This window comes from Triticum dicoccoides, chromosome 5A (genome assembly GCF_002162155.2).
Source record: "Triticum dicoccoides isolate Atlit2015 ecotype Zavitan chromosome 5A, WEW_v2.0, whole genome shotgun sequence".
NCBI classification, from domain to species: Eukaryota; Viridiplantae; Streptophyta; class Magnoliopsida; order Poales; family Poaceae; genus Triticum; species Triticum dicoccoides.
The window spans coordinates 64,370,165-64,392,747 of record NC_041388.1 but is presented as its reverse complement, the minus strand read 5'-3'; the positions used below and the strand labels follow the sequence as shown (position 1 = coordinate 64,392,747).

The window sequence follows — 22,583 nt, the reverse complement described above, 5'->3', positions numbered from 1 at the left end:
AGCAAGGAGCAACGCACCGCCGAGAGGCAAGACGCAGGAGATATATAGCCAGGACGAACAAGCAAGGCGCTATGATGGTGGGATGCAGCTGGCCAGTGGCTTTGCACTGCGTACCGTACGTGTCGTTAGTTGGTTACATCTACTCCATTGGATACACACAATGTTTCAATAATCGGTCCGTGCACCTCCCTCCCCGAGAAAAAACGACATCCCCCAATCAATTGTAATATTTTGTCATACAAATGCAAAAGATTTTGCAAACAAATTAATAATAGCTGGTGATTAAATTGCTTGAAGATGAATAGGTCGAAATTTTCCTTTTTTTTTCTTGACTCTGTCCTGGCTCAAACGGGTCCAAAACTCCGAATTATTGTGCTGGACCAATAAGAGACCGCCACGTGTCCTTGCTTGCCAACATCTCACATTAAATTTGTTTTTTGAAGTTTTGGCGACTTTAGGAGAGAGTCATTGAGCGCCGCTTAAAAAGAATGACAATCGTGATCAAAACTCAGTTTGGTTTCATGCCTGAAAGGTTGATCATGAAAGTCATTTTCTTGGTAGGACAACTTATGAAGAGAGACAAGAAGCAAAAGAAGAACTTGCATATGGTGTTCATTGACTTGGAGAAGGCTTATAATAAGATACCGCAGAATGTCATGTGGTGAGCCTTGGAGAAACACAAAGTCCCAGCAAAGTACATTACCCTCATCAAGGATATGTATGAAAATGTTGTGACAAGTGTTCGAATAAATGATATTGACACTGGTGACTTTCCGATTAAGATAGGACTACATCAGGGGCCGGCTTTGAGCCCTTATCTTTTTGCCTTGGTGATGGATGAGGTCTCAAGTGATATAGAAGGAGAAATCCTATGGTGTATGCTTTTTGCGGACGATGTGGTGTTGGTTGACGACAGTCAGACGGGGGTAAATAGAAAGTTAGAGTTATGGAGACAAACCTTGGAATCGAAAGTGTTTAGGCTTAGTAGAACTAAAACTGAATACATGATGTGCGGTTTCAGTACTACTAGGTGTGAGGAGGAGGAGGTTAGCCTTGATGGGCAGGTGATGCCTCAGAAGGACACTATTTTATATTTGGGGTCAATACTGCAGCAGGATGAGGGTATTGATGAAGATGTGAACTACCGAATGAAAGCCGGATGGCTGAAGTGGCGCCAAGCTTCTGGTATTCTTTGTGACAAGAGAGTGTCATAGAAGCTAAAAGGCAATTTCTACCGGACAGCGGTTCGACCCGCAATGCTGTATGACGCTGAGCGATGGCCGACTAAAAGGCGACATGTTCAACAGTTAGGTGCAGCGGAGATGCGTATGTTGAGATGGATGTGTGGCCACACGAGGAAGCAGGATCGAATCCGAAATGATGATATACGAGATAGAGTTGAGGTAGTATCAATTGAAGAGAAGCTTGTCCAACATGGTCTGAGATGATTTGAGCATATTCAGCACGGGCTTCTAGAAGCTCCAGTGCATAGCGGGGGCTAAAGCGTGTAGAAAATGTCAAAAGAGGTCAGGATAGACGGAATTTGACATAGGAGGAGTCTGTTAAGAGAGACCTGAAGGATTGAAGTATTACCAAAAAACTAGTTATGGAGAGGAGTGCGTAGAAGCTTGCTATCCATGTGCCAGAGCCATAAATGGTTGCAAAATTTTATGGGTTTTATCTTTAGCCTACCTTAATTTGTTTAAAACTAAAGGCTTTGTTGTTGTTGTTATTGTTGTCTGATGATTTTATTCTAATAACAATCAAATCGTTTACATGAGTTGGGACTAGAAAGTTAGGAGGCCGATCCTGCCATGAAAATCCGGTCCTCTCATGAGCAGCAAGGTTAGCCTCTCGAATTCCTTCATCAGCTTTTGGCAATCATTTGTAACAACTGGTTCCGAAGCATGCTACTCTGATGGATTTAATATGGCTTGTACGATCTTGTTGCGATCTTACTGCCTCGGTTCTTCCTCAGCAGGTCTACCGAAAGGAATACCAAATAGCTTCTCCACACCATATCTATATAAAAACAAACACAATAATTGTTGCTAGCATGGACGGTTTCTTAGTACGGTCGGCAGCCGCTGGGTCGTCTACCACCAGTCGAGAATGGCGTGGATGCCGGTGGCAACTGAGAAGAGGAGAAGGAGCAATGATGCCGTCAAGACTCAAGAGCATGTCGCTGCAGTTTTTCCATTTGTTGGCTTCGAAGTAATAGGAGTCTCAATCTAGAGTGGCGAGGTGCGAGACGTGCATCGATGAACTCGGGTATATGTGAACCCATTTAAAAAACACATTTCTAAATTCTAAAAAATCTAAAGAAAAGTTGCACAGCTACTTTTTCATGTTTTATGTGCGTGCATAAAGTTTCACGAAAAAATAACTATTTTCGTGGCCTGTGCAAAAAAGACAAAAAATTGTGTCGTACAGCGCTATTTAGAAACATTAAAATTTGTCTTTTTTACGAAGACAGAATGAAAAGACATTTTTTCTCATAAAACTTTGTGCCACGCATGCACATTTACAAACATGTATGTGTGGATTTTTCTTTTAAATTTTTCATCATGTTAAAACATGTTTAAAATGCATTTTTTAAAAAGTGGGTGCATATGTCCATGGATTCAGGACGTGCCGACTCAGCGAGGTGCGTGTCTATATAGAGTGACTTCGGGATGTTATGGAACCCCAAGAGGACGGCAGAATATCACCAGAGCCAGAGATCAACACGGCGGCGCTCCTCCATATATACTCGAATAATACGGCGTCCAATCTCCACATTTAGAGTACTTCGACACAATTCCTTTGGCAGGAGGGTTAATTGATCTGGCAACCTGACATGAAGGTCTTGAGGTGAGACGAGGTGGCTGGGCACGACAGTGTAGAAAATATATGTGGTCGTGCTATGAAAAAGGGGCAGACATAAGCGAGATGTGCTCCGTAGCAACAATGAAGCGGAGTAGGAGGAGGGACTAGAATAGGAGATGTTAAAAGTGACAGGCGCTTCGTATTGCCGAGGAGAAGAAAAACACGTAGAAAAGCCCAACAAGATGAATAGGGCAGTAACAAAATATATCTAACTTAAGGCTAGTCATAGTGGGAGTAACTTAGGTAGTAACATAGCGCATTTCAAGAATTTTTTGTTTATGTGGCATATATTGAATGAGGAGAGAGATGTTTAGAGTAACATAATATGTTACTGTAACATAGCATTTTCCGAGAAAGAATGAGTCTATAAGCTAATAAATGAAGTCATCTATGACACTACTACTATGTTACTTTGCACTACAAAGATAGTAACTTACACTAGTGTCATATGCATGACATTAGTATAAGTTACTCCCCACTATGACCAGCCTAATTAGACATGTTGCCCCCCTCCCAGGGACATGTGGCGTTCTCCTATTGGTGTAGAGCATAATTCCCGCTGGGAGCCCAGCAGGTGAGCGGGACACAGTTCAAATAAGTAGGAAAATATTTGGAATATCTTGAGACAATTCATTTAGTTTGTATCCCTTGAGAAAGGATATTACACAATTAATACCAGTGGCACGGTTACAATCACATCCATCCACTAGTTGTTGGGGACGGTCAAGTCGACATTACTTTGCTTGCCATATCTCTCTCTTTTTGTATAGAGTGAGTTCCGAAGTGATTGTCACATTTGGGAATAGACCGTCTCGTGACGACTACCTTCCTTTAAAACTAATTTGATTGTCTCATTTGAGAATAGATCTTCATCGTGATGACTACCTTCCTTTAAAACTAATTACAGGTACTATTTTGGCTTTTCTTTAGCCAGATTTGTATGGTTGATGGAACTTTGTGTTTTTTCTTGCTCGGCTAACCTAATAGAAATAATGACATGGCTTTGTATTGCATCTGTGTGGTTTAGTGGTTAGTGGTACCCTATGTTTGATGCATGCATACATAATAATTCAAAATTCGATCCATGCACCTCCTGCCCCACAAAAACATCAACATCCCAGTGAATTATAACATACTGTAATATAAATACAAAATATTTTGCAAAACATAATAGCTAATGATTAATGGGTCGGTCCTGGTTCAAACAAGCAAGAAATATTTGGAATATCTTGAGAGATTAATTTATTTTTTGTCCCCAAGGGACGATATTGTACAATTAATACAGATGATTAATATTGATAAAATTACTACCGGCCATTCTATGGTTGTTCGAGGCGCTCCACTTACCATCTTGGTCGCCTCTATCTTACTTTGTTCGTTCTATCTCCCTCTTTTGTATAAAGTGAGTTCCAAATTAATCGCCTCATTAGGGACTAGTCGAGTAGACCTTTGTCGTCCTGACTTTCTATTCTCAGAAAATCAAACATATGTGCTAGATTTTGGCTCTTCTTTAGCCAAATTTGTAAGGTTGATGATATTTGGTGCTTTTAGTCTTGCTCGGCCAACCTTATAGGGCTAGTAACATGTTTGCCAGCTGGCTATATATCTTTTTTTTCATCGGATCCACATGAGACGGTGCTCTGTATTGGACAATTTTAAAAGGGAAACATTTATATTCATCCGACTGATTTTTGGGGACGGGTAAGCCGCCCGCTAGGCCGTCCGATTATCAGATCAGCTCGTTCACGATGTGCGTCTTTGCATGTGGTTGGTCCCCACAACTGGCTATCGTGATTCCTTGGGCTTTCTTTCTTTTTCCACACTATTTGCTATGATTTCTTGGGCTTTCTTTCTTTTTCCACACAATTTGCTAGTGTTTTTGCTAGCTTGCTACTCTCTCCGTCTCATAATATAAGAACGTTTTTAACGCTATGCTAGTGTCAAAAATGTTCTTATATTATGAGACGGAGGGAGTACTTAAACTGCTGCTCACATAAGGCGCAATCGGCTCGGGCAAAGATGGTTAATGCTGCGACCTGCTACTCGTTCCATCGTCCGTGCGGCACTGGAGTGTTGGGAGCTGGCCGCCGGGTGCTGTGAGACCAGACGTCGCCACGAGCCGGTGCTCCGAGGTGGCCGGCGATGCTGGGACAACGGGGCGTCAGTTGGCTGCAAGTCACGACTTCTAATGCATGCGTCGTTGGCTGCTCAAATGGAGCATCGTCGATGCTGTAATGGAGCTCACATGTCGCGAGCTTGGTCAGTGCTGCAAAGGAGCTCGCCGGTTCGTCGGAATATTTTCTATGCTGTAACGGAGCATCGTCGGGCCATCAGAACCTCGAGGGTGCTGCAATGGAGCATCGTCGGGCGACAGAGCATCACCGAGCCGCCGGAGCATCGTCGGTGCTGTAATGAAGCTCGCCGTGTCGCGCAAAGCATTGTCGGTGCTGCAAGGGAGCTCGCCGGTCCGTCGGAATATTGTCTATGTTGTAACGGAGCATCGTCGTGCCATCAGAACCTCAATGGAGCGTCGTCGGGCGACGGGGCATCGCAAGGGAGCGTCACCAGCGTTACAATGGGGCATTGTTGGGTCGTCGAAGCATCGTCGGTGCTGCATCGGAGCATCGTTGGGCCACGAAGCATCGCCGATGCTGCAACGGAGTATCACCGGTGTTGCAATGGGGCATTATCGGGCCGTCGGAGCATCGTCTATGCTGCAACGAAGCATTGTTGGGCCGCCGGAGCATCACCGGTGTTGAAATGGGTCATTGTCGAGTCGTTGGAGCATCGTCGGTGCTGCAACGGAGCATCGTCGGTGCTGCAACGGAGCATCGTCGGTGCTGCAACGGAGCATCGTTGGGCCACCGGAGCGGAGCATCACCGGTGTTGAAATGGGTCATTGTCAGGCCGTCGAAGCATCCTCGATGCTGCAACGGAGCTTCGTTGGGCCACCGGAGCATCACCGGTGTTGAAATGGGTCATTGTCAGGCCATCAGAGCATCGTCGGTGCTGAAGTGGAGCTCGCCGGGCCGTCAGAGCATTCTCAGTGTGTCAACGGAGCATCGTCGATGCAGCAGTGGAGCTCGCCGGGCCGTCGGGGCATTCTCAGTGTGTCAACGAAGCATCATCGGGCTGCCGAATCATTGTCGTTGTTGCAACGGAGCTTAGCGGGCTGTCGAAGCATCATTGGTGCTGCAACGAAGCTCGCTTGGCCGCCGGAGCATCATCGGGCCGCCGAAACCTCATGGGTGCTACAATGGAGCGTCACCGGGCAGCTGGAGGATCATCGGTGCTACAACGGAGCACCACCAGTATTGCAGTGGGGGCATTGTCGAGCAACCGGAGCATCACTGATGCTTGAAGGGATGGTCGTAGGAGTCTTGTTGCTGGTGCTGCAATCCCGAAGCTTGCCGGTGTTGTAGTTGTGGCTGGTGCATGGCAAGATCGCCGACGTTGCCGTGAGACAACCGGCGACATGGCTCTGCAACCTGAGCATTGCTGGTGGTGCAAGCAAAAGTTGGTGCTGCAAGTCATGGCCAGCTGTGATTTCTCGTCGGAGGTATGCATGCCACACGGGAAGGAAGAATTTGGGTTGCACGTACAAGTGGCTAGAGTGGGGGTGTATTGTGCTGACGTGGTTGAGGGAATCAAGCACGTGGGCGTTTTGTGGAGGACATAGGCGGGATCACGCGGCCAAAATCAACGGCTGGCCAGCCGGCTAATCTTTTTCTAAGATAAGTCGGCTAACGCCTAGCAGCCACCATTTTAAAAACAAAAGATGTACTCTTTTTATAAACAAATGTAAGACGTTTTAGGTCATTAGTAGTTTGCTTAGTCACTGTCTGGGCAATTGTTGAAGAAAGACCAAAGGCAAAGACGACTTGAGAAGTGAGTGTCAAGATATATATGCCTAAGATGGAGCTTACACGCGAGGACATGGATGGGTGCCAGTCTAGTAGGATTGCAATTTGAAACTGAAACATATTCTACCTCGCAAAAAAAAACTGAAACATATTACTTCCGGGAGTAATGTAGAAGTACACTCATCGTGAGAGCTCTGATTTTCCTTTTTATGGAACTCTTTTTGAAGTCATCTGTTTTTTTTGCGGGAAAAACTTCTGATCTATTCATCAACTCAGCACAACTTTTTGCAAGCTCCTAGAAAATTCCATCATCTTTAGTGTAAAAAAAATTCAGATTAAGATTCAGTAAAGTAGATAAGCTACACCCAAAAATTCAAAAGATTTGGTATGTGCACTTCATGGTTTCCCCTCTTTGGTATATGGGACCGGAAGGATGATCAATCCATTCGAAAAAATTAGCACACATATCGCAACTTTGTCCTGACGCAAGAGGAGCCCAATCTCTTGAACATACCGGAGTACATTGCAACCTGGGAAAAGGAAGTTGCATCCTCAGAATGCCGTCAAAAGAAGTTGCACCCTCAGAATTATGTAAAACTCAAGGAATTCAGGAACTGCTTCGTGCCACCTGGGCCTGGCCACCTCGGGTTTATATACACTCCCCCACAAATGGAGGTGAAAAGCACCTACAACCCTATCAAGGCTGCTGCCGAGGGCGGGACCCAGGGATCGCAGTGAAACTTCCGGTGTCAGACATGTAATAGTGGTTGTAGTTGATCCTCGTGACCAAATCCGCAAGATGAGGAAAGTGGCCCACGTTGAGCTTGAAAGATAGGATCTGCAAAGGGATCTCAACAGTAAATCATCTACTGAAACACACGTTCCAGACCACATAGGAGATCATCAAATTTTGATAAAGTAGCTAGAAACGTACCCTCAAGAGGAACACAACGCACTCGTCGAATTGCTTCTCGATCCGATCCAACTCCATCTCGCATCTTGCCCTAACAGATGCGGCGGTCCCTCCGGTGCCAAGAGTTTGCTCCACATTGTGGAAGTCTAGCGCCAATCCTAGTATAGTCTTGACTCGACTGGCGATCAGAGCCCACTGAAAACACACGGGAAATGAACACTCTTAGCAATAGTTCAGAACTTCGAGACTGACTTTGGTTTTTGTAAGAATAACATGTTCTCACCAACTTATCCGAGGCCACAAAGCATTGTCTCTGAATAGAAGAAAGATATGCCTCATGAACTTCCATGACCTCGTCCAATGTAGTAGCAGATGCCATGCCATCACAAAGCTCAGTCCACGCACTATGATACACCTGCTCAAAAAGAAACGAGTTCAAGTCGAGACAGTCATAGTTTCTTATAATGAAATGAGTCAAACCCGTCTCAACTCACTCTGTCCATGACATATTGATGAAATGCATCGACGAAATGCAGGAGCTTCTGCCCTACTATTAAGTGTTGTTTAAAATTATGTGCTGTGCTGCCTCTGCCCTGCCAAAGGAAAAGGGTTGATACATCAGAGTGAAGCTTGGAAGATAGAGCAGATCCAACTATCCAACACTAAACACTATAGGAGTTACAAAAAATAAGTAGCACAAGATGATTTGATGCCACCGTACCTTCCACATCCACTTTCGGGTTTCGTCCAAAACAAACTTTGCACGCTTGACTTTCAGTAAGAATCCCATGACCTGGTCCAGCAAAATGACCAAAGCCATCATATACACGCCGCCCTGTTATATACTTCAGTGTTAAAGCAATTACCTTATTATACTTCTTCAGAGCCTCTGTATTGGCAATTAGATCAAGAGGCCAAGACACCTGCCACCACCAAAATACATGAAAACTATCACACACAGCAAATAACACAGATCATCCTTGTGGTTACTTGGAAAATACCTTATACGTGAAGTTAAGGGCATCAAGTGCATCGATGCCAAAACCCTGTGCACGGCCTTTTCTGGAAGTTGGTGCACTTTCCTCATCATATCGTGTGTCATGCTTTGCTAATGAAACAACCAACGAATCTGGAGCAGTTAGGAGCATTTTATCAGCTGAATATCTTATGGATTCCTGCAAGTCAAGGATTAACGTAAGAGTAATGATGGACATAGATATAAATCACAAAGTAGATTTGAAAAGTACTCACCTGCAACAAAGTATTCAACTCAAAATCATCATCCCAGGAATTTCCTTTATCAAGCTTATCAAAAATTGTTATCAGAAACTGCTGCAGCATGTCACCTGAAAACTCAAGTTGGATTATTAACATATTTATATCTTTACTCATTATCAAAAGAATATTTATTTCTCAAGTGAAAGCTACTCTTCTGTGCAATGGAAATTTTGCGTCCGGGAAAACACAGCAGAAGGTTAAATCCACTGGATGGCACACCTGATCCTAGCAAATAGATAGCTCGTAATACAAGCAGTTCATCCATTAATCTCCATTCACCCATTAGCTTGCACAGGATTCGTTTGCCAATGTGATCCACCTAACGAAGAGGAAGAAAGCACAAAATAATTATACAGATGGACTAACAAGAAATGGCATGTGAGTATAACTATTGATCAGACCTGTTTCTTTATACATTTAGAAAGGCATTCTTGGATAATACCCACTGGATGCAGAGGGTCTTTCAAACTCATGCTCTGAATAAACTTCAGAACTCTTGATGCAAGTGTACTATCTTTCTGCAAAGGTAAAATCTCCGACAATGGGGCATTTTCCTGAAGGGCAATGAGGTTATAGGCTTATAGCTAATGAGAAAACATGAAGAACACAAAGAATACTTCAGAAGCAACTCTTACATTTGCACAAGGAAGAAGAGTAGGAAATGCATAAAGTTCCTCGAGGGTCCTTCTATCATCCTCTTGACGAACATATTCCAAATCATCAAACCGAAATCCAAATTTAAAATCAGTTCCATCTAGTCTGGGAAAAGATGATGTAGGTTGTATATCGCCACAGGTGCTAGTTCCAGCAGATTGGAGATCGCCAAATATAGCTCTCCGCATGTTATCATCATTCAACGGAGGAAGGTCAAAACTTGTAGAGATATTCAAATCACTCCAAGAATTTGGATTCCTCGACAGTACATCTCCGCAAGCAGTGATGGCTGGATTTTCATAGCAACATGGACTGAAAGGCATTTCTACTGCATTGGAAGATACATCTTGCAGGTATCCATGAGCAAATATTGGATCCCTCGTAACAGCATCTTTGGACAAGGTTTTCTCCATATCATCATATTTTGTTCCTGAGATAGCATCTCTTAGGAGCTTTAACCAAGTCTTTTCGGAGCTATTTTCTGCACATGCCTCCTTACTCTTACATTCCGGAAAAGCTTGGATATCTGGAGCACTACCAGCACGCAGCTTTCTTAAGTATTCATAAACATGGTCACCATTTTCCAACAGACCAGATAAGCATATCAAGAAAATCTCAGACAAAGTTAACACCCCCATTTCGCGAGCATCATGTCCAAACTGACCTGTAGAATTTGTAAGAGCACCTTCACATCTTAGATGCCCATTTTGGATTTCAGAACTTAATATGTCTGGCCAATTCTGTCGAGTAATGTGATTGGAACGCTGATCAATGTCAAAACCACTTGTGACACTAGTTCGAGTATGGTGTGTGCTTTGGGCATGCTGAACAAGCTGAAATGATTTTCCAGCAGATACAATGGCCCTTGCGATATCCTTCAAGAACACCGGGCACAGAATATCCACGTAACCTTGATTGGTGGCTTTCAAGCAAGCTCCTGTGTTACTTGGTTCCTGTTTGCTTGATTCCTTTGTCCTGATAGACTCACTATCAGTTAGAGTTGATGAATTGTCAGATCGTGATCCTCTTACTCTTAGCATATAGCTCATTTCCCAGAAGGCCGGTTGATCTATCGTAACTGCATTATTTGCATAAAAGAACATCTACATCACAAATGAAAACAGAAAATGCTTAAAGTTCAACCAGCAACGCAGAAATGGAAAATCCTTTATCAAATTCCTACAGCATTATAATAAGCTGGTACAATCAATGTAATGTTTAACTTTGTAATATCACAAAGTAAGTTAGCAACCTTCCAGCGGTCATTTTAAAAAGCACTACAAGACTTACAGAACTTAAGTATCGGACCAAGAAAAAGTAACATTTAAGACAACAAAGACTAATAACCTCATATTATACTAGAGACATTGGCTTAGAATGTGCGTAAGTAAGCGTGTTAAAAAATGGTTTGAGTTGAAACTGTGAAAACTGTACTAGCTCAGTTTACAATCAAACAAGGAAACTGAGCTAGGCTAATTCCTACCAGTTTAGACAGTTTCACCTAAAACCATTTTTGAACAGGCTTATATGCTTAAGGATATATAAAGGTAAACCCTACAGTATGGGGTCAGGAACCTAGACAGTCGACCAAAATATATGAGGAAACAAATAATTACTTATGTCTTTGCAGAAGTCTACAAGGTTCACACAATATAACAAATTAAGAATGATACTCTCCAGTTTAAGCTCTAGATTTAGGAATGCAAGTACCTTATGGTAGTGTTTCAGTGTTTGGCAAATAGACATATTTGAGAAATTTTTACTGTTATAAATCATCTATCAAAATCAGTTACAAAAGATGTTCCTTCAATACCTCTTCATAAGGGTCATCAAGAATACCATCATAAAGCCAGGAATCAAGGCACTGAAGATAAGGTAACAAGCTTCCAGCAAATATCACTAGCAGCATATGATATGGCTCACCCTGCAATTTAGATTTGAAATGAAGGTTAGTGGACATTGTGAGACAAGAAGCATAAACAGATAGATTTCGCACAATTAGGCCCTGTTGTAACCTCGCCATCTTCCACAAGACAGACTTCGTTTAACTTTTTATAAAGATGGTTCACAACATGGACTGCCACTTCACTAGATGCCATGTTTGCTCCAGAATCCCAAAAGCCATCTGGCACAGCTCCATGCACAACTTGATGCAGATGTTCTGCTCCCGAACATAAACTGCAAGTTTACAGCGTTGGTGAATAATGTGCTTAGAATGTAAAATGCTAAACTAGCATGAAAACATGAGCGCAGCTACCCAAAATAAGAGTTGTCATTTATATTCCTTTTTGCCCTTGAAGTTGAAGAATTAACCAAAAAGGAAATAAAGAAAAGGTAGGAAGCTCCTTGCCATCACATTTTAGACACGGTCGCTATTTTCCCTAAAATATATTAACCTTCAGTACCAATGCTGTAGGAATTTTACAGCATTGGTGAGTAATGGCTACATATTTAGTTTAAAATGTAAAATGCTAAATTAACATGAAAACACGAGCACTGCTACTCAAAATATGAGTTGTCATTTCTGCTCATTTTTGCCCTTGAAGAACTAACCAAATAAGAAACAGAGAAAAGGTAGGAAGCTCCTTGCCATCACATTTTAGACACGGTCGCTAATTTCCCTAAAATATACCACCTCTGTAACTACCAAAGGTGAAGATATACATTAGTAGAACACAAAGCATCGAGGTCCTTGACAAGACATAATAAGCACAAGCCTGCAGCGCACATATACAAATGAACTGCAAATTGGAGGAAGAAAACATCATTGTATCATACTGAAGTAGACCTTGACATAGAATCAGTTAAAACCAGAAGAGTCACAGTCCGATCAACTGAAACAAACGACATCTCTTCCTCCTTCAGAGCTGCTTCCCGGAGCCTCTGGCGTCAAAATAACGACAGACATTAGAATATGAAAACCGGCAAAAAAAAATCATCTGCTCACACTAGATGAGAAATACACACAAGGCCTGAACTGCAATCTCACCATAAGCCATGAATCGACCGCACTAGCAAACGCACTCAATGTGGGAGTCCGGTGATCGCACGACCTGACCTTCCCAACAAAGAGCTCCACTCGCTTCAAGCATGTCGCGGCGAACAGAAACGGCTTGAGCACGGAGCCGAGGCTCGCCCGCGACAGATGCGACACGTACGTCCCCGGTTTCTCACAGAACGCCGGCACATTCTTGTCCCAGTAGAGCAAGGGCGTGTCGAAACCCTGGAGCACTTGGAAGACACTTTTGACCTGCGAAATGATAGACGGCAGTACAGTCATCAGATTCCAGTACAGTACACGAGCGTGAATCTGAAGAAACAGGGCACCAACCCGCACGAGGGAACCCTTACCAGCTCATGCTCGTCCGTCCTCGAGGCCGGAGCCGGCGCCGCGTGAGGAAGGCCCTTGGAGACGCTAAGCTGAAGCTTGTGTATGAAGCTTTCGGCGACGGGGGTCTCCAGGTACCCTGCGGGTTGATGAGGAAGAACCATGGATGCAGGGGGCATGGGGGTTCAGTCCAATCCAGTTAAGCCCCCCAATTCTTTTGGAGAAAAAGAACTGCTTTGGGCCACAAACCGGCGGGCGCGGCCTCGGTGCCGGATGCCCGTGGGCGTATGAGGCGGCTCCGGCGGAAGGTTGGCGAGGCCGGCGGGGCAAGGCGATGGCCGGAGCGGATCTGCCCCGGGGCGGCGTGGCTGGTGGGTACTGAGACCTAGGTCTTTGGGCGGGGTTGTGAAGTGGGAGCCCGGCAGCCGATGTTTTCCGGCTCGAATGACCCCACCGGCGGGGAGGAGAGCGCGTGGCGGGAGGAGCACGGGCGCGTGGTTGGCGGGAGAACCTCGCTCGCTGGCGCTGGCTTGCTCGGCGGCGGGACGAGCAGGTTTCAGACCTCAACCCTATCTGACCAAGTGTCTAAATGTTCAGTTAGCGTTTGGCTTCAGTTAGATCCTACAGCCCGTCTCGTTCATGGCTACAATTAACACTTTAGAAGAGTTCCCAGCTACAGTTTGGCTTCAATTCGAGCATCTCTAGCAGATCCTGTATAAGCTCGCTCGCCCGTTAAATTTCGACAGATTGAAAAACCGGCTCGATCAGATGCCCTACAAACAGCCCGGCCCGTAAAAAAATTACGGGCGGCCCGTAAACCACCCGCGATTCTGATGTATACTAGAGCAGCCGCACTTTAGGCTCCTTCATTTTCCCTTTCCCCCTCTGCAGCAAATCGTTCCCTCCGGCGAGAAATCATCCTTCCTCCGGCCGTAGTTTGTCGCGCGCGCAGGCACCCAAAGCTCGTGGGAGGGGTGGTCGAGGGGGCCACGGCGGCTCGCCGTCGCGCAAGCACCGCAATGACGACGAGGCTAGGAGCTCCTCCCTCCGCCCACCGGTGAAGGAGTGACGAAAGGTGGAGGCGCGAGAGCGCGGCGGCCGGCGGGCATGGCACAACTTCGACTGGCTCGACAAGATCTTCTGGCCCATGCTCAAGCGCCTTCGGGAGGCGGAGCGTGTGTGGTACAAGGCGAAGGAGGCGCCTACCGCCGAAGAAGAAGGCGTCATGGCACCGGTGGAGGCGGCGAAGGAGTACGACCTCTCCAACTCCTTGATGGAGTACCATCTCCACATCAAGAAGGACAGTGATGATGATGAGTAGATTTAGGTTCTTAAGCTAGTATGTTTTAAGTTTGTCATATGAACTCTGTTGAATTCTAGCAATGTATGTGCCGTGAACTAGTAGTTTAAATTATGCAGTAATGTGTTTACCAGATCTGATCTTTTGTGCTGTCCGCGGTACCGCAAATTCTGTTTACAATATCCGTAAACGAAATTTACGGTACCGCGGTTTGCGGCATCTGCTAGAGATGCTCTTAACGTTTCAGAAGAAATCTCTGAGAATAACATACAGCGGTGACCCGCAAAGGGAAAAAGCATACAGGGGCATCAGCTTTCGACAAAATTTCTACATACATAGTACATATTCTACATTCTGCAGGCTACAGCACACGAATCCCTTGCGAGAAAACAATCTGCTCATCATTTACAATGCTACAGCAATGATCAGTGCAGGATCAGGCAAAGACAGTTCATATGCTCGGTGCCAGCTGAGGTTCAGCTACCTGTGGCTTCTGGGGGTCCAAACCTGGGAACTGCCCGATGTCATGACCTTCTACTCGGTTTAGGCTGTCATCCAGACCAATCGCAAACTCCTCAGGCCGTTCCCCACCGCTCGCAAAGTAGTCAGCGACCTGCATTAACAATTTGGTGTTAAACCAACCGGACTCGTATAGCTTAGAGCTAGTTTGTTAAATGCGAAAAATATGAGATATGATGTGGAGTGAAGATAGAGCTAAGGATGGCAGAACTTACATGACCTCCAAGAGACATTCCGCTCAATACTGCTGCTTCTATACTTGAACCCGTGAGCCAGTCACCACAAATGCCTGCTCGGCCCTGGGGATCAAATATGCATGGTACTCCTGGAGTGTTCATCGGTAAAGCTGCACCCCTGTGTTTGCCGGAATGAATATCATCATCATGTATTAATGAAATAGTAACAGGTATGAAAGTCCAATGTGTGCATTCTCATACCACAACTGTACTCTCGTGTAAAATGGCCGCTGAAGAGATCCAGTCGAGAGCCCCAAAGCAACTTCAACTCCCCCAAGCATGTCTCGTTTCACTTTTTCTGCAGTGGCATTCGGGATATTTTCCTATAATTCCATGGTTAAATACATTAGAGAATTCCACTAAAAATGATGGATTTTTTTGGAAATTCCACCTTGGCTTAATTCATCATAACAGGGAGTAGTGCAACCAAATGATATACAACCAAAAAGTATCAAATTTCATTAAGAAAAAGCCACCTGTGGAACTTTGTTTTTCTTTCCATAAGAAGCAGTGCTGAAAAATGTCCAGCACTCGGGTCTGTTTGTCTCCAAAGGGAAAAGTTTCTGAGTATTGTTGGCCATCCAAGAGAGAGAATCAATATCTCTCACAAATGCTCCTTCAAATGTGCCATAAGAGTTATCTTGTGGGATTGGAAGAGGATCATCAAATGCCGCAAGTAGTGCCCAGACAGAACTCAACTCTAGTCTCTGAATATAGAGGGCATAAAATTTAGTAAGCACTTGGAAGAGAGGATAGATCTCATCGTCTCATGACTTCAAATTTTGGTTCAATTTAAACCTTCATTTGCCTTGTCAGTTGGGGTAGACCTGACGTAGAAAGCAGACGGTTCGCACATTTGCCTGATCAATGAGTTAAAAAGGATCAACCAGGGGACACATATACATGGTTGTCTTGGAGAAAAGCCAGAACATGATGTGCTTCTTGTACGAAGAAACTAAATGAGATCCATGAACTGTAATGAGGGTATTGCATAAAAGAATCTGTCTATGGTCTATGGTTCATAACCATGGCCTACTTCCACAAATTATGTCATCCATTCAGTGCTCATGGTAATTTATCTTATCGCATGTTTATATTTCTGTTTTGGTTCATACACCAATGGAACGCCAAAATTTGCCAAAACCATCCAGCTCGATACCAGAAGGAAATCTGTAAATTAATTTCTCAACGGAATTCCATTGAACCACAATTTGGTTTCAGAATTGCCATTTCCAATGTAAAAAATGGTACCTCAAGTTATCTAGGCAGTAATTTTTGGACTTTCGTGTAACTTTACTTCATAATGTGGGACATTTGGGAAATTAGTAGGGTGCACCGAGGTACATGTGCCCCTGGCTGAGTTTTCTCATTTTCAGGTTTGAAAAATTCTGAAATGATTTGTCAATGTGAATTATCCAATGACTTGTGAACCAGCAAAATTTCGAACAATAATATTTTTAATTGTGTGCTCCATGAAAAAAAAATGGTACACTTACGCAGTCTGTTTTAGAAAATCTTCCATTCTTTTATTCTTACAGTACACAAACATATATATTTTTGCCTCAAATTTTGCATGCTCGCACTGCATCCAACAATATGTATCCACAATTTTTTGCAGCAATTTTAAGAACTTACGCATGTATGGTTTGATTATTCCAAGAAACAGGGTGCATGTGTAACCAGGTGGACAAAATCCTCTCTTGGGACACCTGGGTTTAATTTATTTATTTTAGAGCTGGCAGCCTGTCACATATGGAGCAGATTGGAAAACCATGAAGTTTGAACTCCTAAAGTTATAAACTTAAAGAAACTGGCAATAAAGAGAAAACAATATTGAAACGAAATTTGCACTGACCATTGTGTGCTATCACAACGGCATCATATTGACCCTGGGGCTTCTCATTCTCAAACAAGCGCCACAGGCCGTTGAATGGTTCAAGCTTGCTTATCCAGGAAGGCCTTACAACTTTAATCAGGTCATTCTGCACGGGTTGATACGCAACTCAGCAATGAAATGGACAGGCATGAAAGTGGTAGAAATCAGAAGTTCAGTAAGTGACTGATGGACTAAACTCTAACAACCAAATCACAGTAAAATTCAGTCACTGCACTCTACAGTAGGATATGATACTGTGATGCTGTAGTGAAGGAAGCTGTAGCTACTTGGTACTACGCGGAGCATGCATCCACAAGATGTCGACCTGATATACCTCCGGCAGCATTGCATCGGCAAGCGGGCGCATTCCTCTCACGCCGATGTACCTCGGCGTTGAGGAAGGTATAGCTGTGAAATGGCCACCAGCCTCGAGCTCACCGATCGAACCCCTCCACTCGCGAGCCAGCCCTTTCTCGACCCACTCATCGACCAGCTTCTGGAACCTCTGGTCGCTCGCGGTGAAGAACTGCGCCGCGTGGTCGAACACCAGCCGCCGCCCGTCGTCGACCATCCTGGTCGCCATCCTGCCACCTAAGCCGTGCATACCCTGCACCGACGGCGGCGAAAAGGGTAGTGAGTCAGCCTCGCGCGCGTGGTATACGGGCGCGGAGCGAGGGAGGGGGTGAGCGTGAGGGTGAAGGGGCGAACCGTGTCGAATACGACGGCGCGGACGCCACGGGCGGCAAGGGCGGACGCGCAGGAGAGGCCGGAGGCTCCGCCTCCGATGATGGCGACGGTGGGGTCAGCGGGCACCGGGGTGGAGAAGACCACCTGCTCCTGCTGGAAGCTCTTCTTGATGGCCGACTGCCGCGAGAACCGGGGCTTACCGCGCGGGCGCCGCGGGGGCGCCTTCGGAGGACGCGCTCCTCCGGCGCCGCTGGCTGCGACCACCGCCCCGGAAAAGCGGGACGCGGCGCGCGCGGCGGCGGGGCGAGCACATGGGGTGGGGTGGAAGAGCGGCATCGCGGCCTTGCAGGTGCTCGACAAAATGCGGGAGCGGGGGAAGCAGACCGTTATCTGTTTTACGAGTGTTTTATCTTTACATTGGAGAGAGAAGAGAGAGAGAGAAAACTGACGTTCTCACGGTTGCTCGGTGGTATTGTATTTTTCAGGGAAATTGTTTGTTCTGTATTAGCTGCAAACTTAGATGTGGGAGTATATTTGTGCTTCTACTCTCTCATATTGTTTTACGGAGGGAGTACTTAGGGCATATACAACGTAGGCGCTAGAAATTGAATCCCGATTGTTATGGCGGTTTCTAATTTATTCCTGCTTTTTCTCACCTAGAAGTCGAGCGCTAAGACTAGCCACAGTGGGAGTAACTTCAACAATAACATCGAATCCAACTCAGCAAATTTGCTTATGTGGTAATGAGTTAATGAGAAGAGAGGTAGTAGTAGTAACTTAGCTAGTTACTGTAACATCACATGTTCCAATGCAATATGAGTCTATAACCTAATAAATGAAGCTATGCATGTTACCACACTTATGTTACTACTGTTGGGTTTCGTAGTAATTTCAAAAAATTTCCTACGCACACGCAAGATCATGGTGATGCATAGCAACGAGAGGGGGAGAGTGTGATCTACGTACCCTTGTAGATCGACAACGGAAGCGTTTGGTTGATGTAGTCGTACGTCTCCACGGCCCGACCGATCAAGCACCGAAACTACGGCATCTCCGAGTTCTAACACACGTTCAGCTCGATGACGATCCCCGGACTCCGATCCAGCAAAGTGTCGGGGAAGAGTTCCGTCAGCACGACGGCGTGGTGACGATCTTGATGTTCTACTGTAGCAGGGCTTCGCCTAAGCACCGCTACAATATTATCGAGGACTTAGGTGGAAGGGGGCACCGCACACGGCTAAGAATATGATCACGTGGATCAACTTGTGTCCATGGGGTGCCTCTTGCCTCCGTATATAAAGGATCCAAGGGGGGGTGCGGCCGGCCCTAGTAGGAGGCGCGCAGGAGGAGTCCTACTCCTACCGGGAGTAGGACTCCCCTCCCTTTCCTTGTCTAATTAGGAGAGGGGGAAGGAAGGGAGAGAGGAGAGGGGGGCGCCGCCCCTCCCTCCTTGTCCAATTCGGACTAGGGGGAGAGGGGGCGCGCGGCTTGCCCTGGCAGCCCCTCCTCTTCTCCACTTTAGGCCCATGAGGCCCATTAACCCCCCGGGGGGTTCCGGTAACCCCCCGGTGCTCCGGTTTTATCCGAAACTTCCCCGGAACACTTCCGGTGTCAGAATATAGCCGTCCAATATATCAATCTTTATGTCTCGACCATTTCGAGACTCCTCGTCATGTCCGTGATCACATCCGGGACTCCGAACTAACTTCGGTACATCAAAACTCATAAACTCATAATATAACTGTCATCAAAACCTTAAGCGTGCGGACCCTACGGGTTCGAGAATAATGTAGACATGACCGAGACACGTCTCCGGTCAATAACCAATAGCGGAACCTGGATGCTCATATTGGCTCCCACATATTCTACGAAGATCTTTATCGGTCAGATCGCATAACAACATACATTGTTCCCTTTGTCATCGGTATGTTACTTGCCCGAGATTCGATCGTCGGTATCTCAATACCTAGTTCAATCTCGTTACCGGCAAGTCTCTTTACTCGTTCTGTAATACATCATCTTGCAACTAACTCATTAGTTGCAATGCTTGCAAGGCTTATGTGATGTGCATTACCGAGAGGGCCCAGAGATACCTCTCCGACAATTGGAGTGACAAATCCTAATCTCGAAATACGCCAACCCAACATGTACCTTTGGAGACACCTGTAGAGTACCTTTATAATCACCCATTTACGTTGTGACGTTTGGTAGCACACAAAGTGTTCCTCCGGCAAACGGGAGTTGCATAATCTCATAGTCATAGGAACATGTATAAGTCATGAAGAAAGCAATAGCAACATACTAAACGATCGGGTGCTAAGCTAATGGAATGGGTCATGTCAATCAGATCATTCAATTAATGATGTGATCTCGTTAATCAAATGACAACTCTTTGTCCATGGTTAGGAAACATAACCATCTTTGATTAATGAGCTAGTCAAGTAGAGGCATACTAGTGACACTCTGTTTGTCTATGTATTCACGCATGTATTATGTTTCCGGTTAATACAATTCTAGCATGAATACTAAACATTTATCATGATATAAGGAAATAAATAATAACTTTATTATTGCCTCTAGGGCATATTTCCTTCAGTCTCCCACTTGCACTAGAGTCAATAATCTAGATTACACAGTAATGATTCTAACACCCATGGAGCCTTGGTGCTGATCATGTTTTGCTCGTGGAAGAGGCTTAGTCAACGGGTCTGCAACATTCAGATCTGTATGTATCTTGCAAATCTCTATGTCTCCCACCTGGACTAGATCCCGGATGGAATTGAAGCGTCTCTTGATGTGCTTGGTTCTCTTGTGAAATCTGGATTCCTTTGCCAAGGCAATTGCACCAGTATTGTCACAAAAGATTTTCATTGGACCCGATGCACTAGGTATGACACCTAGATCGGATATGAACTCCTTCATCCAGACTCCTTCATTTGCTGCTTCCGAAGCAGCTATGTACTCCGCTTCACATGTAGGTCCCGCCACAACGCTTTGTTTAGAATTGCACCAACTAACAGCTCCACCGTTTAATGTAAACACGTATCCGGTTTGCGATTTAGAATCGTCCGGATTAGTGTCAAAGCTTGCATCAACGTAACCTTTTACGATGAGCTCTTTGTCACCTCCATATATGAGAAACATATCCTTAGTCCTTTTCAGGTATTTCAGGATGTTCTTGACCGCTGTCTAGTGATCCACTCCTGGATCACTTTGGTACCTCCCTGCTAGACTTATAGCAAGGCACACATCAGGTCTGGTACACATCATTGCATACATGATAGAGCCTATTGCTGAAGCATAGGGAACATCTTTCATTTTCTCTCTATCTTCTATAGTGGTCGGGCATTGAGTCTTACTCAACTTCACACCTTGTAACACAGGCAAGAACCCTTTCTTTGCTTGATCCATTTTGAACTTCTTCAAAACTTTGTCAAGGTATGTGCTTTGTGAAAGTCCAATTAAGCGTCTTGATCTATCTCTATAGATCTTAATGCCTAATATGTAAGCAGCTTCACCGAGGTCTTTCATCGAAAAACTCTTATTCAAGTATCCCTTTATGCTATCCAGAAATTCTATATCATTTCCAATTAGTAATATGTCATCCACATATAATATCAAAAATGCTACAGAGCTCCCACTCACTTTCTTGTAAATACAGGCTTCTCCAAAAGTCTGTATAAAACCAAATGCTTTGATCACACTATCAAAAGCGTTTATTCCAACTTCGAGAGGCTTGCACCAGTCCATAAATGGATCGATGGAGCTTGCACACTTTGTTATCTCCCTTTGGATCGACAAAACCTTCTGGTTGCATCATGTACAACTCTTCTTCCAGAAATCCATTCAGGAATGCAGTTTTGACATCCATCTGCCAAATTTCATAATCATAAAATGCGGCAATTGCTAACATGATTTGGACAGACTTAAGCATCGCTACGGGTGAGAAGGTCTCATCGTAGTCAATCCCTTGAACTTGCCGAAAACCTTTTGCGACAAGTCGAGCTTTGTAGATAGTAATATTACCGTCAGCGTCAGTCTTCTTCTTGAAGATCCATTTATTCTCAATTGCTTGCCGATCATCGGGCAAGTCAACCAAAGTCCATACTTTGTTCTCATACATGGATCCCATCTCAGATTTCATGGCTTCAAGCCATTTTGCGGAATCTGGGCTCACCATCGCTTCTTCATAGTTCATATGTTCATCATGATCTAGTAGCATGACTTCCAGAACAGGATTACCGTACCACTCTGGCGCGGATCTCACTCTGGTTGATCTACGAGGTTCAGTAGTATCTTGTTCTGAAGTTTCATGATCATCATCATTAGCTTCCTCACTAACTGGTGTAGGTGTCACAAACAGTTTTCTGTGATGCACTACTTTCCAATAAGGGAGCAGGTACAGTTACCTCGTCAAGTTCTACTTTCCTCCCACTCACTTCTTTCGAGAGAAACTCCTTCTCCAGAAAGTTTCCGAACTTAGCAACAAAAGTCTTGCCTTCGGATCTGTGATAGAAGGTGTATCCAATAGTCTCCTTTGGATATCCTATGAAGACACATTTCTCCGATTTGGGTTCGAGATTATCAGGTTGAAGCTTTTTCACATGAGCATCGCAGCCCCAAACTTTCAGAAACGACAGCTTTGGTTTCTTGCCAAACCATAGTTCATAAGGAGTCGTCTCAACAGATTTTGATGGTGCCCTATTTAACGTGAATGCAGCCGTCTCCAAAGCATAACCCCAAAACAATAGCGGTAAATCAGTAAGAGACATCATAGATCGCACCATATCTAGTAAAGTACGATTACAATGTTCGGACACACCATTACGCTGTGGTGTTCAGGGTGGCGTGAGTTGCGAAACTATTCCGTATTGTTTGAAATGTACACCAAACTCGTAACTCAAATATTCTCCTCCACGATCAGATCGTAGAAACTTTATTTTCTTGTATGATGATTTTCAACTTCACTCTGAAATTCTTTGAACTTTTCAAACGTTTCAGACTTATGTTTCATTAAGTAGATATACCCATATCTGCTTAAGTCATCTGTAAAGGTCAGAA

The 22,583-nt window shown here is 44.8% G+C and overlaps 2 protein-coding genes across 3 annotated transcripts; both read right to left on the bottom strand.

The window, feature by feature from the left end:
* Nucleotides 1–7,077: 7,077 nt before the first annotated feature.
* LOC119299330 (gamma-tubulin complex component 5-like) lies at nucleotides 7,078–13,484 on the bottom strand. The gene is made up of 16 exons (XM_037576567.1): nucleotides 12,928–13,484; nucleotides 12,566–12,826; nucleotides 12,365–12,459; nucleotides 11,592–11,754; nucleotides 11,390–11,500; nucleotides 9,558–10,679; nucleotides 9,324–9,476; nucleotides 9,142–9,241; nucleotides 8,896–8,990; nucleotides 8,646–8,819; nucleotides 8,511–8,567; nucleotides 8,366–8,437; nucleotides 8,139–8,237; nucleotides 7,928–8,059; nucleotides 7,666–7,839; nucleotides 7,078–7,569 (listed from the first exon to the last, which is right to left on the bottom strand). Exons 1-16 carry the CDS (start codon nucleotides 13,081–13,083, stop codon nucleotides 7,429–7,431), a joined length of 3,105 nt encoding a protein of 1,034 aa, XP_037432464.1. The 5' UTR covers nucleotides 13,084–13,484; the 3' UTR covers nucleotides 7,078–7,428.
* Nucleotides 13,485–14,461: 977 nt separating this feature from the next.
* LOC119299329 (renalase-like) lies at nucleotides 14,462–17,907 on the bottom strand. 2 transcript variants are annotated; one of them, XM_037576565.1, is made up of 8 exons: nucleotides 17,544–17,907; nucleotides 17,161–17,442; nucleotides 16,815–16,941; nucleotides 15,758–15,819; nucleotides 15,436–15,666; nucleotides 15,161–15,282; nucleotides 14,939–15,077; nucleotides 14,462–14,817 (listed from the first exon to the last, which is right to left on the bottom strand). In XM_037576565.1, exons 1-8 carry the CDS (start codon nucleotides 17,856–17,858, stop codon nucleotides 14,656–14,658), a joined length of 1,440 nt encoding a protein of 479 aa, XP_037432462.1. In that variant the 5' UTR covers nucleotides 17,859–17,907; the 3' UTR covers nucleotides 14,462–14,655. The 2 variants fall into 2 exon arrangements, with proteins under 2 accessions (XP_037432462.1, XP_037432463.1); XM_037576566.1 differs by having other exon boundaries at nucleotides 17,170–17,442; nucleotides 17,544–17,906.
* Nucleotides 17,908–22,583: the final 4,676 nt, after the last annotated feature.

Bases quoted from the DNA above. Each gene is read 5' to 3' on its own strand.
- LOC119299329 (XM_037576565.1), bottom strand. From the start codon at position 17,858: ATGCCGCTCTTCCACCCCACCCCATGTGCTCGCCCCGCCGCCGCGCGC. The intron at 15,283-15,435 runs GTGGCTTTTTCT...ATGGAATTATAG, and splicing joins AGAAAAACAAAGTTCCACAG to GAAAATATCCCGAATGCCAC. The intron at 14,818-14,938 runs GTAAGTTCTGCC...TTGTTAATGCAG, and splicing joins GAATGTCTCTTGGAGGTCAT to GTCGCTGACTACTTTGCGAG.
- LOC119299330 (XM_037576567.1), bottom strand. From the start codon at position 13,083: ATGCCCCCTGCATCCATGGTTCTTCCTCATCAACCCGCAGGGTACCTG. The intron at 11,501-11,591 runs GTTACAACAGGG...TCTAAATTGCAG, and splicing joins GTCTTGTGGAAGATGGCGAG to GGTGAGCCATATCATATGCT. The intron at 8,238-8,365 runs GTACGGTGGCAT...TTCCTTTGGCAG, and splicing joins CCCGAAAGTGGATGTGGAAG to GGCAGAGGCAGCACAGCACA.